This window comes from Dipodomys spectabilis, unplaced genomic scaffold, assembly GCF_019054845.1.
Source record: "Dipodomys spectabilis isolate Male_0828 unplaced genomic scaffold, ASM1905484v1 ptg000199l, whole genome shotgun sequence".
Lineage (NCBI taxonomy): Eukaryota > Metazoa > Chordata > Mammalia > Rodentia > Heteromyidae > Dipodomys > Dipodomys spectabilis.
The window spans coordinates 1,774,928-1,791,070 of record NW_024870876.1 but is presented as its reverse complement, the minus strand read 5'-3'; the positions used below and the strand labels follow the sequence as shown (position 1 = coordinate 1,791,070).

Genomic DNA, 16,143 nt, shown 5'->3' with positions numbered 1-16,143 from the left:
CTAGGTGGCATTATGTCTATTATTGTTCTGTTTACCTGCATTGAAAAACAATAAGGATCCTAGCAGCAAAACTATTATGGGAAAAACTTGTTCTGCCTAAATGAAATTGGAATAGAAAACTATGAATGTGGAGATTCTTAATAAAGTCAGAGAATCACGCATGTGGTGTCAAACAGACGGATATATCAGACTTTGTTCTAACAATTAGGATTTATATATTTCAGTGATTATGTATATATGATAATTTGCTGATGCTCTTATCTGATTCTTTATAGAGTATATCTATGAATTTATCTTAAAAATATTGTCATGGTAGCCCAATAACTATACTTTTTGAGAGGGCTTATTTGTGTTAGATTGTTTACTGAGAACCTCCCCAGATATAAGACTAAACTTATTAATCATAAGAATACTGATAATTACATTTTTATTGATAATTATATTTTGATGATGAATATATTATATTTGATGATTAATACAAATATAATTATCTATATTTTAAATGTTATGGAAAAGACTTTCAGGGTTATTAAGAGTTTTGGTCTGCCTAATGTAGTTAGTAGATGGTAGAACATGTTTCAAACTGAAAGTCTGTTTGCTTTTCAAACCTTTAATACGTACTATATAAAAATACTTTTTCTCATTATTTTATTCAAAGCAACACAATTTTAACTTACATTATTCAATAAAATGCAAACATAAGAACTTTGTATGTGTATGTATTTAACATTTAATTTCTTTTCATTTTACCTTTTTAGATCTGATCCTGCCATATATATTTTGAAATATACCTTTGACTGTATGTTTGATTAGTTACTTTAGTTTATATACTAGAAATTGAATTTAAAAATAAGAATTTAAAACTTTTAATGCTCTTAGAGAATATTATCTGTTCTTTCTCCCCAATTTTTACCCCTGTCAAAGTTAAAGCCATAGGCCGGTGCTAGTGGCTCACGCCTCTAATCCTAGCTATGCAGGAGGCTGAGATCTGAGGATCGCGGTTCAAAGCCAGCCTGGAAGGAAAGGCCATGAGACTCTTATCTCCAATAAACCACCAGAAAGCCAGAAGTGGTGCTGTAGCTCAAGTGGTAGAGTACTAGCCTTGAGCTGAAGAGCTGAGGGACAGTGCCCAGGCCCAAAGTTCAAGCCCCATGACTGAAAAAAAAAAAAAAAAAGTTAAATCCACATGTAGATAGAAGTGTCTATTCTGCCACTTCACTTCTCACACCGGGAGCTCCTGGAGCACTGTCTCAGGCTTGACAATTCACTAGTATGTCTTATAGAACCAGGACTTACAGAACAACCAAATATTGTGGGATTGGATTAAAATCTGCTAAGTAAAGGGACACATAGGCTTCAGCCTAGGAGAAAAACCAACTTGGAATTTGTACTCATCCTTTGTCCATGAACTCAGGCAGAGCTACTTTCTAGGCAAGAAGGACATCAGCAGAAGCTTGGTGTCTAGAATCTTTACTGGAGTTCCACAATGTAGGGAGTCAGTGTCTGATCTCAGTGTCCAGACTTTCAGGAGAGTGACACCTTGTGACCTAAAGCCTTCTACCCTAGGCCATATTGTTACTCTCTGTCTCATAGGTCAAAGGCATTCTTAGTAGACATGACAATCTACCTCCCAGAAGCTAAGGCAAAGGCTTATAGACCTCTCTACGTAAAGGTAAATTCTTTTTTTTTTTTGGTCTGGTTGTAGGGCCTGAACTCTGGGCCTGGGCATTGTCCCTTAGCTCTTCAACTCAAGGCTAGCACTCTACCACTTGAGCCACAGCACCACTTCCAGCTTTTTTTTTCTTTTTGCTTATGTGGTGCTGAGGAATCGAACCCAGGGCCTCATGCATGCAAGGCAAGCACTCTACCACTGAGCTACCTTCCCAGCCCAACTGGGTAAATTCTTTACTGCTATACTTTGTTCCACGTTGTAGGAAAATACCCATCTCATCGATCTCAGCATTGAGTATGGTTCTAAAAAAGAATTTATTTGACACTTTTCTAGAAAAATAAGCATCTACTTTTAGGTTACTTTTAAAAATACATCTTTTGTGATTTTTGTGATTGTATTTTATCCATTTTCTATAGTGTTAGTACATTTCTAGTTAGCTTTCAGGAGGCTTTTGTATTTTCTTTTCTTTTTAAAATTTTTTTGTCAGTTGTGGAGCTTGAACTCTGGGCCTGGGCATTGTCCCTTAGCTCTTCAGCTCAAGGCTAGTGCTCTACCTTTGAGCCACTGCTGCACTTTCGGTTTTCTGTTGGTCAATTGGAGATAAGACTCTCATGGACTTTCCTGCCCAGGCTGGCTTTGAACCATGATCCTCAGAGCTCAGCCTCCTGAGTATCTAGAATTACAGGCATGAGCCACCAGTGCCCAGCCCGTTTTTGTATTTTCTTAAGCTAATGATACACTGAATTTGCTTAAGTATACCTTAGATGTATTTGCTATCTCTTTTCATTCATTCCTATACCATAAATTTGATGTTCATGGATTATATTGTATAACCCATGTTCTCTTATAGCATATTTTGTTTTATTCTGCTTTATGTTAATATCAAAGTTATTTGCTTATAGTGATTATAAATTTCTTAGGAAAAATACTTGTGTTTTGTATCTTACTTAAAAAAAGATCGCTGTAGCACATGATGCTCATGCTTACACTTTAAATACATAATCATTAATGTTAATTAAGCTCTTGTAGTTTTCACTCAGTACTACAGTTAAACTATTTATTTCTTGTGTTTATTTTTAGCATCCACGTTTCTAGTGAGATCCTGGTCACTGCAACCTCTGTAAAACTGACTCTGTAGTCTTCTCTTTCTAACACCACATGAATCTGTTAATCACTGCCTTTCTGTTTGTCCCTCTAAAGGGTGTGTTCCTCAACAGTGCTGTGATTCTGCTGGCTACAAGCCTGTGTCAGGCCCTGTGTCTCCAGTCTGATGGGACCTGCACTGGAGCAGGAAACCAGTCCGAAAAATCTTACTGGAAAGTGCATAAAATCAGTTCTGGGATTTGCATGTTTGAAAATACAAAGAACACACGGATGTATCTGAGGATTAAGGATGGCCTGTGTGATGGAACAGTAAGCATCTGCTCTTATGTCTCTTAGCATGTATTTTAAACTCACGAGCAATAGACATGAGAACAGTATGTCCTAAATGTTTTTTTTTTTTTTACTTTACCTGTGGACATTTTGGAACTTGAATGTTCTATGGGTGGACCCCTTTTTGATAAGTGGGGAGGTCTGGTATTACAAGGGAGGGGTGGATCAGAAGAGGGGAGCCTCTCATTGTAGGCAGTTTTCTGGTTCCCAGGGATCAGCTGGGAATTGAAAGCATATTCTGAGTTTAAAAAACTGGGATGAGAAAAAGTCCCTACATAGTTTTATTTTTAGATAATGTGTCACACTTAGTGAATTAGGCTACTATTGAACTTACTATATAGTCTATGTTGTCCTCAAATTTATGGTTCTTCTGCTTTAGCCTCCCAAGTGCTGAGATTATTGATATGTGCCACCACTCTCCACTGTGTTCCCTTCCCTTCCCTCCCCTCCCCTCCCTGTCCCTCCTCTTCTCAAACCTTCTGTTCTCTTCCCTCCCCTTTCCTTGTCTTTCCCCTCCCCACACCTTCCCTCCCCTTCTGTTCCCTGTCCTTCCCTCCTCTCCCCTCTCCTTCCCTTCTTCCCTCTCCTTACTCCCCTCCCCTTCCTATACTGGGGGCTGAATTTAGGGCTTCATGCTTGCTGAGTTTCTACATTTCTAATAAGCTCTCAGGATAGTTACTGATGCTGTTCTGAAAAATCTCCTTTAGAAGAATGTTTCTAGGCTCCAGAAAGTCCAGTTCAATGTTTTCTTACAGCTCCTTTTAATTCTTAGATTTTCACCACTGGAAACCCAATACATTGACAAGAAGTAATTTTAAATTCTAGATATTATTAAGGGTCCTCCTTTAACACCGTGAGCCTTAGGAGGGTATGTGGGAGACAACTCTTACAGCTCCTTTTAATTCTTAGATTTTCACCACTGGAAACCCAATACATTGACAAGAAGTAATTTTAAATTCTAGATATTATTAGGGGTCCTCCTTTAACACCGTGAGCCTTAGGAGGGTATGTGGGAGACAACTAAGATGGCATCTTTTATATGTTCATAATTTTCCTATGGAGAATTGCAAATTGCAATTTTGATTTTTATATTGCAACATTAGCTTTTATATTAATGCTCTTTCCATCTATTTATCTTTGAAGCAATTTAAACTGCATCTTGCATAAACTCAGAGCTCCTCCCTTTCCCTTCTTACTAATAGAACATCCAGCTTTAAAGGAGAACTTGAGTAAGTTTCTAGAAGATAGAGGGAGGGAGAAATTAGAACATTTTTAGATTCCAGAGTCTCTGCCTTGAGTACAAAACGAAGTATCTTTGCTTATTGCTAACAAAGGTTGAGTTGCTTAAAAAGGTTGAGTGTGAGTGAGTGTAAGCTACCCATTTTTCAGCTCTGTTTCCATCTTGGCCCTCACATATTGGATGAACCCATCCACATAGAGGGTAGGTTCTTCCCACTTAGTTCACTGTCCTACACATTATTTATCTTTGGAAGACATAACCAAGCATTTTCTATGTATCCCTCACTCTAGTCAAGATGAGTGAAAATTAGCTATCAGAAGGTAATTTTCGTGGTTCTTTGATTCCTTTCCTTTCATTCTGTGTGCCCCTTTTCTGTTTCTACCATTTTTTCTCCAGTGCACTGTTTATTTGGTCTGAAAGTGAATACTTTCTGAAAGTTTATAGCAGAATCATTTTGTCCTACATTGAAAACTTATGTCATTATTATCATCTTTCCCTAAAACCCTGATCGCATGCCTCCTTCTTTTCCTTACTTCATGAAAGTCAGATTTATTTGATTAGGCTGAGAGAATGAAGAACTTGATGCTCTGTTAGACAAGATTGTTATCATGGGTAGGAGGATAAGAACATACAGATTACAGGAACATTGTCCTGCCACAGAGGAAGTTTTGGCATAGTCATTCTTCAGATTCAGAAGCTGTGTGTTGGGTCAGGTTCAATAACTTGCTCAGAGCTCTCATGCTGTGTCAGAGTGAGACTGCCTATGGCAGTCTACTTTCTAGCCATTGAAAAGGATTGAAGGTAGCATAACAATATGGGAAAAAAGGAATCTCTATGAGAAGACAAAAGTCAAGACACATGCAGAACTTCAGTGCCACATTAATACCATGAGTGGTGTTGTATTTTCTTCTTTAGCAGTCTAAGAATCAGCCTTGTTGATAATTTGTCAAGTAAATGATGGAGTCTGAAGTGAGTAGGTAGAACACTACTCTGAGACATCCCAGCTGATGTTTTTTGTCAATGCTGGCAATCCATCCTTTTGCCCTTCCTGATGGCTTTCTTCATATAAAATGCTAGGTTCACAATTTCCTGCACACTTTGGAACTGAGACAGGCAATCATACATTGCAGTTTCACAGCTCTCTTTTTATAAAAGAGAAAAAAACAGAGGCAGCTGTTCTGTTTGATTTTAGACGATCATAGCTAAAGTGTAGATCTACATTGATAAGAGCATAGAACATAAATGATTTTGTTATTCAGAATTTGATATATAGAACATTATAACAGGAATTCAGGATAAAAGACAGATATTCTCTAATAGAAGACCTTTAATAGCAGTAACAGTCCTTAGCAGGAAGAATAGTGCTGGAGAAATATCAATACCAAGCTTACAAAGCCATAGTAATAAAAACATCTTGGTACTGGCATAAGAATTGCCCTGAGGACCAGTGCAATAGAATGGAAGACCCAGAAATGAACCCACAGACCTATAGCCACCAAATATTTGATAACAGAACCAAAAACAGTAAAAAAAAAAAAAAAAAAAAAAAAAAAAGCCAGCCTCTTCAATGAATGGTACTGGCATACACATGCAGAAAACTGAAGTTAGATCCTTATATATCACCAGAATAAATTCTAAATGGACCAAAAGCTTCAATATAAGACCAGATACTGTGAAAATATTACAGGAATGGATAAGGATAAGGGAAACACTAGGGCTCATAGGCACAAGTTGAAACTTCCTAAGTAAAGATCCAGAATCACAACAAATCAAAGAAAGACTTGACAAATGGTATTGCATTAAACTGAAGAGTTTCTGAATGGCAAAGGACATAGATAGCAAGATAAATAGAAAGCCCACAAAAAGAGAGAAGATCATATATATATATATATATATATATATATATATATATATATGTTTTTTATTGTAATAATACTGTACAGAGGGGTTACAGTTACATGAGTAAGGTAATGAGTGCATTTCCTAATGAGCATTGTTACCTCCTTCTTTGTTTTTTTCCCCTGCTATCCCTTCCCTCCCCACCTCCCCAACTTCACCCCCACCCTGAAGTTGTAAAGTTCGTTTTCAACATAGTGTCTTGTACATCTCATCCTTATTTACCCATTTTGTTATTTCCCTTTCCTTCCTCTCCCCAAATTAGAAAAATGTATATACAAGATGTAGGGCACCAGAATTAAATAAAGTGAAACCAGGGGTTATACTGTGGGGGAAGAACATACCAAAGAAACAAAAAAAAAAATCACATAGTACATTATAAATACATAAAAAAAATAGCAAGAAAGATAAAACCTCTTGTGTCCCTATCTTGGGGTTCATTTCACTTAATATCATTTTATATGGTCATATTTACATAGCTTTTGACCTTTTCTGCTTGTCTCAGACATATACTAGTTATTGTAAATAAGGGAAACCATGGGACCTATGTTTCTTTGGGCCTGGCTTACTTCATTTAATATATTTTTTTCCAAGTCTTTCCATTTCCTAACAGATGGGCAATGTCATTTTTTCTGACAGAATTCCATTGTGTATATAGACCACATTTTCTTGATCCATTCATCTACTGAGGGGCATCTGGGTTGGTTCCATATCTTAGCTATGGTAAATAACGCTGCAATAAACATAGTTGTGCTGGTAGCTTTAGTATGGTCTTGTTTGTGATTGTTTGGGCAAATGCCCCAAAATGAGATTGCTGGGTTATAGGGGAGCTCTATGTGGAGTCTTTGGAGGAATCTCCATACTGCTTTCCAAGGTGGTTGAACAAGTTTACACTCCCACCATCAATGCAATAGGGTTGCCTTTTATCCACATCCTCTCCAGCATCAGTTGTTATTAGAGTTCTTGATTCTAGCCATTCTAACTGGTATGAGGTGGAATCTCAATGTTGTTTTGATTAGCATTTCTTTTATGGCTAGGGAGGTTGAGCATTTCTTCATGTGTCTATTAGACATTCTTTTTTCCTTTGCAGAGATGTTTCTCTTTAAGTCTTTAGCCCACTTACTTATTGAGTAGTTGTTTCTTTGAGAATTTGATGTTGAGGAACTTAATTTTTTGAGTTCCAAGTATATTTTGGCTATGAGACTCTTGTCCATTGTATGGCTAGTGAAGATCTGGGTGAAGATCTTTGTAAGAAATGAGAGGCAAGTGAGAGTGACCAGTATGAGCTCAAGGCTTTATTAGGGGGCAGACCTGGGAGACAGCAGCCATGGACAGGTGTAGGCTGAATTTAAACAGAATTTTAGGGGGCAGTCATATGGGTCACATGGACAGTGACATTACACAGACTATGGGAATTTGGGAGTAGAGTCAGTTCCAAAAAGAGGTGTTATGAAGGTGTTTTGTGGACTGCAGGAGTTGGGGAGACTGTCACATTCCGAGAAAGAGTGTAAAGAGACTGTTGTAACTGGGGTGGGAATTTGTCACACCAGACAAACAATACAACCTCGGAGAAATAGAAACTTAACAGATTTTTGTAAACAGGTAGTGACCCTGGGCAGGGCCTTAATTGGCAAGCTAACTCTGAGATCTTAGAATCTTTATTAGCTATGCATCAGACAAGGGCCTCATATCTAAAATGCACTCCAAGCTAAAAAAAATTAGCCCTTGCAAAACAAATCCTCAAAGAAACAACAGCCCAATTAATAAGTGAGCTAAAGATTTAAAGAGAGACATCAGAAAAAGAAATAAGAATGGCTAATAGACACATGAAGAGATGTTCAACATCTATGGCCATAAAAGGGATGTAAATCAAAACTACATTGAGATTCTACCTCACCCGTTAGAACTGTTATTATCAACAAAATTAACAATAACAGATGCTAGCAGGGATGTGGCTAAAAAGGAACAATACTACACTGTTGGTGGGAATTTAAACTCTGAAAAGTATATGGAGATTCCTCAAAATACTCAACATAGAGTTTCTCTATGACTCAGAAATCTCACTCCTGGGCACAAACTAAGCTACACTTAAGCAACCAGCACAACCATGTTCATTGCAGCACTATTTACTATAGCCAAGATATGGAATCAACCCAGATGCTCCTCAATAGATGAATGGATCAAGAAAATGTAGTATATATACACAAATAGAATTCTTCTATATTACATCATAGAGAATGACATTGTCCCATTCATAAAAAATGGAAAGATATGGAAAAAAATACTAAATGAAGTAAGCCATACAGACCCAAAGAAATTAGTTGTGTGGTTTCCCTTATTTGTCATGTTTAGAATGTGCCTATAAATCTACAAGGAAACCCAACAGATAGAAAAGACAAATAATTACACTAGTACCTGATTAATTAAGCAGCATGCTAAACATTCACACAGTGAGAACAAAGGAGGATATTCTTAGGAGAGGATCACAAGGGCTCAATTCCTATGCACATATGATCACATAAACTGATACTTATCAAAATGAGCTTCAAGAAATGAAAGCAAGAGTTTTTTTATTGTACTGTTTGCATTTTTTCTGTTTTTCTTTGATTTATTCTCTCTGATTTTATTTCTATACCCTTTGTCTTATATATTTATCTGATTTGGGGAGGGGAAAGGGAAGCAAAGAAACGGTGGGACAAAGGGTGAACCAATTCAGCAGTGATACTCACTAGACACATGTTGGAAATGAACTATACAGCGTGTTGGGGATGGAAGTCAGGAGGGGAAAAATTGGTAGAGAATGAGGGAGGGGATGACACTGTATACTTATTATCTGCCTTTCATAACTGTAACCCCTCTATCATCACCTTTACAATACTTTTTTTTTGTCAGTCATGGGCCTGGGCAGTGTCCCTCAGCTCTTCAGCTCAAAGCTAGTGCCCTACCACTAGAGCCACAGTGCCACTTCTGGCTTTTTTTTCCTGCTTATGTGGTACTAAGGAATCGAACCCAGGGCCTCATGCATGCAAGGCAAACACTCTACCACTGAGCCACCTTCCTAGCCCTACAATATTTTTTTAAAATATGGATTCTCTAGCCTTTGGAAGATGAGCATACCTTATATGTGATATGTAGAGAGATTGGGTCACCACCTACTTAGCAATATATATATATATATATATATATATATATATATATATATATATATATATATATATATATATATATATATGAAGCAGGAGCTAAATAAAAATGAAACAGCTACATAGAACCTTTAAAAGGGAAAACCAGAAATCATCATAGATACATATGTGTACAGATTTTATTCAGCATACTACACTTAACTACCTTAAGGTATTGCAACTCCTAGAGTGTAACTTTGTGAAAGAACAGGTGACACTGGGAGTTCTAAGATGGGGATGAAGCATTGTGTGACTGTCAGGGCACCATTTTTTCCTTCTGGGATCCAGCCCATGGCTTCTTACCCTAGCAGTGGGCTATGACTTCCAGGAGTCTGTTATGCTAGAGTAGAAGAGAATTAAGAAGACACTGGGTGGCTCAGTCTATAGTTCATCATTTAATATGGAAATATTACAGTGTTTAAAATATAAGGATTGTTTTATAAATAAATGCCAGTTCAGTGTCATTCCCATCATAAGGTGACACAGGCATCCTTTCAGAGTGACAGATAAAATCTTGTTATATCTAAACATCAGTGGAAACCTTTTGCTTAAGGTAAAGTTTAAGAAGTCATTCAAGTCATTTCCTCTGGCCATCTGCCTTCTAAAATGTGGACTTATCTTAGGGTTTGTTTCACTTAGCATAATCTTATATGGTTATATGTACATAGCTTTTGATCTTTTCTGCTTGTTGGTAAGATTATCCTAGATGTATACTAGCTATTGCAAATAAGGGAAACCATGGGACCTATGTTGCTTTGGGTCTGGCTTACTTCACGTAATATAATAAACCCTAAGATATGGACACAAGAGGTTTTTTTCTTTGTTGCTGTTGTTTTTAATGTACTGTGTGATTTTTTTTTGTTTCTTTTGTATGTTCTTCCCCCTATGGTATAACCTCTGTTGTCACTGTATTTGATTCTGGTGCCCTGCATCTTCTATATACATTTTTCTAATTTGGGGAGGGGAAGGGAATAACAAAATGCTGAAATAAGGATTCAGGTTGACCTATTGCAACAATAAGATGTACAAGACACTATGTTGAAAACAAACTTTACAGCTTGGGAGGGGGAAGGGAGGAGGTTGGGAGGTGGAGAGGGAAGGGATAGTAGGGGAAAAACAAAGGAGGGGTAACAATGCTGGATAGGAAATGTACTCACTACTTTATTCTTGTACTCACTACAGTTACTCATGTAACTATAGTTACATGAGTACACGTTACAGTCACGTGAGTAACTATAACCCCTTTGTACAGTATCTTTACAATAAGAAAATAAATAAAATGTGGGCTTAAATGTGGAAGATTTAATCTTCTTGTTATTTCAGTTTAAAATCCCAATCAGTTTTTAGAACAGTTATTTTATAATTAATAAGATATTGCTAAGCCAGTGCCTCTTGAATCCTTGGTAAATTATAGGAATCATAGTGTGCCTCCCTTGTAGCTCCTTGCAGCAAACAGAATTTCCTGATCTGTCACCAAGAAAAATAAAGTGAGTAGGCAGATTATATTTCAGTGTCTACTGCATGATCGAAGCTGAGTACATTCTTAACATCTGCTGTGGCACTCTTCATTCCATGCTTACATAGCAAACAATCCAAAAAGCAAACAGCAACAGCAATTTTTCAACCCCAAACTGACATATGTAAGTGGTCTGATGACTCCTTTTGTGTAGTTATTAAAAACTACAGTTGAAGTATTTCCATTCTAAATTTTGTTGTACAGCAAATCAAATGCAAATCCAGTTAGGAGAATGCAGAGAAACCACATTTTGAGAGGTTGAATTTGGAGTCTTTTTTGGAGGCCAGAGAATGTAGATGGACTCCTGTCTCCAAGATCTGCAGCACTGAACAGAGGTTACATAAAGCGTTTAAAAGCAAAGACCACATGCGTGGGGTGGGTGCTATGCAAATACAGATCTTACTAGGTTCAAGCTCAGGTACCAGCAGAACTTTATTTTATATAGGGAGAATATGCCTCGACCTTTCCATATAGGGGAAATCTTAGATTCAAGCCATTTAAGGAAGTAATCAAGGCAGAATCAGAGCATTTTTCTATGCTAAGCTTTCCTAAGGCTATGACACCTGTATTTCTCTGAAGCAGAGCTCTCCAGCTCACCTGAAGCTAGGCAGCTGCAATTCAATGAATGGCCTCTCTCACCTCTAGGCTTTTTAGCACTGAGAACTTCCTATACCCAGCAAGAGTCTCCAGGATGGCTGTAAGAAGTTACTTAGACTCAGCCTCTTCACTTCAATTTGATGCTCTTAATTGTTATACTTTATGACTGAGATCTCTCTAAAAGACATATTAACAAAAGAAAAGTATGACATTTTATTTAATACAAGTTTTATTGGAGGATCCCACAAAAATAAGCCTGACCTGGGGGTGTGTGGAGGGATGTGTATTTTTATGTTGTATTGGGCCAAGATAGATAGAAGAAAGTGACAGAAATTAGAAGACATCTTGAGAATCAAGAACTAAGAGTAAAAGAAATAGCTAAAAGATTTAAATGTTTCATGTGTGAATAAAATGTCACACTGACCTTGGCCACTCCATTGGGTATTGTCCTTGGCAGAGTGAACTGTTGCTTTCCCTCCTTTGCCTGGAATTCTAAATTTCAAAATTGAAACCATACCTAAATTATTCAGATGTTGACATAAATAGTCTTTATTTCAGAGCAGCAAAAGTTAATCCTCTTAAGAAGGTACATTTAAGAAAGTACTGCAGTGGCTCACAGCTGTAATTCTAGCTGCTCAGGAGGCTGAGATATGAGGATCATAGTTCAAAGCCAGCTCAGGCAGGAAAGTCTGTGAGACACTTATCTCCAATAAACTACCAAAAATACAAAAGTGGAGCCTTAACTTTGAGCAAGAAAAGCTCAAAGACAGTGCCCAGGCCCTGAGTTCAAGCCCCAGGATGGCACACAGACCCTTCTTTTAAATGTTTTAACTTGTCTTAAATGAGTCCCATTTCAGTAATCCCTTGGCCAAAAAGGAATCTTTAAGGTTACAATAAATAGACAAGTAGCAGGGAACAGCAGCTGCGAGACCACACAATCTGCAATTAAAACATATGAGTTTGTTGAGCACTGGAGCATTGACATGCCAGGATCATACCTGACATAGGGTTCCCAGGTGATAGATGGCCCCAGGCACCGGCCTACCTTGGCTTTTTAAACATTACTCCACAGGGGGCAGGGGAAGGGGAGGAGAAGGGGAGCTACAATCGTACATCATAAAGCTGTTTTTTCGGATTCCAACCAACGTCTTTGCCAGTTTTAAGTATAAACTTTCCACCCAAGGATATCATTTGCTTTCTGCCGCAGCTGGGAGTGCGGGAAGCAGAGGAACAGAACAAAGGATGTTAATGGCCCAGCTTAGTTGGGGAACACATGGTTTAGGAAAGAGCAGTAATAAGGTTACAAAACCTAAAATAACTAGTTAGGTACCAAGAAAGTCTTATCCAGAGGAAGCTTACTTACATTCATATTTTAAATCCATTCATCATTCACTTCACAGTTTAAGTCAAATACTACAGTTTATTTCTAATTCCCCATCATATCATTAAATTCATTTATTGTCCACCTTATACAATTCAAGTCAAATACTATAATTCATCTCTAATTCTCCATCATATCAGACACATGTTACAAGACCCCTTGATTATAAGCTACTGTATATCCATTCTCTCCTTGTCTGGGTGATCACATCAAAACAGGAACTTAGTAAAATGATTGAAGACTGCTACACAACAACTATCTAGGAAAAGTTTAAACAGAGCCTCCTTCACCTCAGTTTGGAAGTAAATGTTCCTGGGATGAGTACTGCCTGTTTGAGCCCTCATCTCTCATGCTGTATGCCTTTTCTTCCTGTCTTATTTGCCCCTACTTTATTCTTCCTTTCTAATCTTTATTTTCTCCTTATCTTGTGAGTTTCATTCATGACTCTTTTCAAAATTCTTTACACTCTTGAATTCAAGAGTCTTGTTCAGATAGATAATGGAGAGGCTAGTCAAGAATCCCATTCTTCTCACCTACAAACCCTTCTACAGTGACTGTAATTTGGAGAATGAAAAGATTGTCTGTTCAAATACTTTTTGGCATCTCTGTGGGAGATTTTCTCACTGTGGATATAGAATATATATGTTATATAGCAGAAAGAATAACTTTCCTAGGTTTTCTGACTTGGTTTAGAACCAAAGTTTCTGTGACTCAAATTAGGTGAGTATGCAGTTTCTGCTTCTGGATTTTTCTCAATTTCTTTGTCTTAGAACTTCTCAGGTTTCCAAGGTGCCATATTTTGGTGTATTTTCTACACCCCAACATAATCATCATGCATGATCCAGCTTATTCTTGAAAGGATCCTTCACATCCATCCCAGGGGACCACGCAGAGGCAGGCAGGCACAGGAGAAAGATTATCATAAGGTTTATTAGAGGAGCCATATTTCCCTTGGAGGGGGAGCACATGGCACGCTTCACTATCCAGGGCTGGGAGGTGCCCAGGTCTGGATGGAGCTGAGGACCAAAGGTAGGCATAATGCCTACAATTCTTACTCTGCTTTCCATTGGGTTTGGCTCCTTGGCTATGGCATCTCACACAGGCTGTCCCTGGTCACTGGGATTAGAGGAGACTTCTCCTCTGGATTCCAGGTAGACAATTATTTTGAGTCAACAGACCTGGGTAACCAACAGAGACTTAAATAAGCACTCTAATGCTTCCTTTCAATGGTGTCTGTCACTTCAACAACATTGATTTTTAAACTCCTACTTGAGTAGTTTTAAAAAGAAGAGACTCAGCCGATGGCTCACACCTGTATTCATAGCTACTCAGGAGGCTGCGATCTAAGGATCCCAGTTTGAAACCAGGTTGGAAAGTTCAATTTCAAATTAACCATAGAAAAAGCTGGAGGTAGCACTGTGGCTCAAATGGTAGAGTGTTAGCCTTGAACAAAAGGAGCCTCAGGGACAGTACTCAGGCTTAAAGACTCCATAGAAAACTCATTAGTTTATTTTAATTCTGCTGTTCTCATTGTAGTTTCTTTATGCTATGGTGGATTTAATAGCTCATTGATTTGGTTGTCTGACTTTAAAATTCACTATCTACAATTTTGGTTGTAGTTTTAGTAAAAATGAACATTCTTCTGTACTCTGAAGAAATACTATTGACGCCTAACAATGAAGAACATACTTTTTTCTTATTCTGTGAGTTATCTGAAATCTCTAAACTATAGAATAACAGTGCTCTTGGAAACAGTGATAACAATCCTCTTAGCTACAATCCTCATCATTTGCATATAGTAAAACATGGTCACAGTGTCTAAAGGGATTAAAGTGCATAAAGGTAAATACGAATGCACAATCATATCACTGTATCTTAAAAACTTAATAGTGCTTCAGTCTTGGGTACTACTTAACAAATTCTTATTATAATCCTTTGAAAAGAAAAAAAACTGAATTCCAAATATTTGACATTACATATTCAAAGCATTTCGTATAGGAAAATAAGAATGTTGATTCTATAAAAAATGTTTTTTCCTACTGTTACCATAAAATTCTTATCCTGTAGGAGTAGTAGAAATTCAAGTTAAAAACAAACAACATGCAGTTTGCGAAGGATGATTCTAACATTGTTAATTAAGAGAATAAAATTTAGTCACAAATGCCTGGGTAGAACTAACATGGAATCAAAGGAAAAAAAGCTGTAGGAGGTGTAGGAAAAACAAACTTAATGTACCAAAGTGATCATTACCAAGGGACACACAGAGAAACACCCCACACTAACAGGGTACTTTTTTATTTGCAAGAGGTTAGTTTATATAAATAGAGGGAAGATTTTCTCATTGTATATTTAACTAAATTTTCTTCTTCACTCAGAATATACTTTCAAATAATTAAAAAGTTAATGGTACCTCATATTTGTAAAAGGTTGAAATAGGAAAGTGTTATAACCCAATCAGTGTGAATATAAAGGCACTACAATTAATAAGCCCAATTATAGAAGTGTTTATTGCAAAGGGGTATAGGCTTCCCAAATCATGCAGCCCAGAGAAAGCTCAGAGCTAGTCTTCTAAAAGAAAAAAAACCCACTTTCTTTTTGATAAATGATGTATAGATTATTTTTGTTTTGTGAAATACATACAGAAGCAAAACTGAGCATTATTAGTAAATTTAGACTTTTACTTTCCCAAATACTGGGATGGAACATTTTTGGGTTTTTCACAGAACCTCACTGATCAAACACCTTGCAGTTTTTTTTGCAGAACCCACTAAACAACAGCTCTGGGGGTCAGAGGCCTTTTTCCTTTGAGGTACAAAATGGTGTTACTTTTGTCAGACTTCAGGATTAAGGGTATAACCTACTTCATTCCCCACTGGTTTTTGTGCATGAATTAAATCACTGATTCATTTTCCCCATATATTTTTGGGGGAATTTGAGAATAGGTCAGTCTGAGCATGAGGAGTTTGATAGAGGTAATTTTCTTTTGAATTATTCCAATAATCCAATTTATTATGCAAGGCCCAACCATGATGGCCAGCAGTCACAGAGCGAGTGGACCTACAATGGCTGAAATGAGTATAGTTATACAGGGAGACCAAGTGATCAAATTTGGGAGCCATCCTTTCTTTTGTTTGTCCTTTTCCCATTGTAGCTTGATGTTCTTTCTCACCAGAGACAGACTATTCCTTATGATCCCTGAATTGTTTTCATAAAAGAAACAATTTT

General features: G+C 37.4%; 1 protein-coding gene across 1 annotated transcript in view; it reads left to right on the top strand.

Moving 5' to 3' along the window:
- Positions 1-16,143, top strand: part of Rp1 (RP1 axonemal microtubule associated) — a 172,292-nt gene that overhangs the window by 97,742 nt on the left and 58,407 nt on the right. Inside the window, exon 14 of the mRNA XM_042696149.1 lies at positions 2,873-3,085. Coding sequence (XP_042552083.1) covers positions 2,873-3,085 — 213 coding nt within the window. The remainder of the gene's footprint in view (positions 1-2,872; positions 3,086-16,143) is intronic.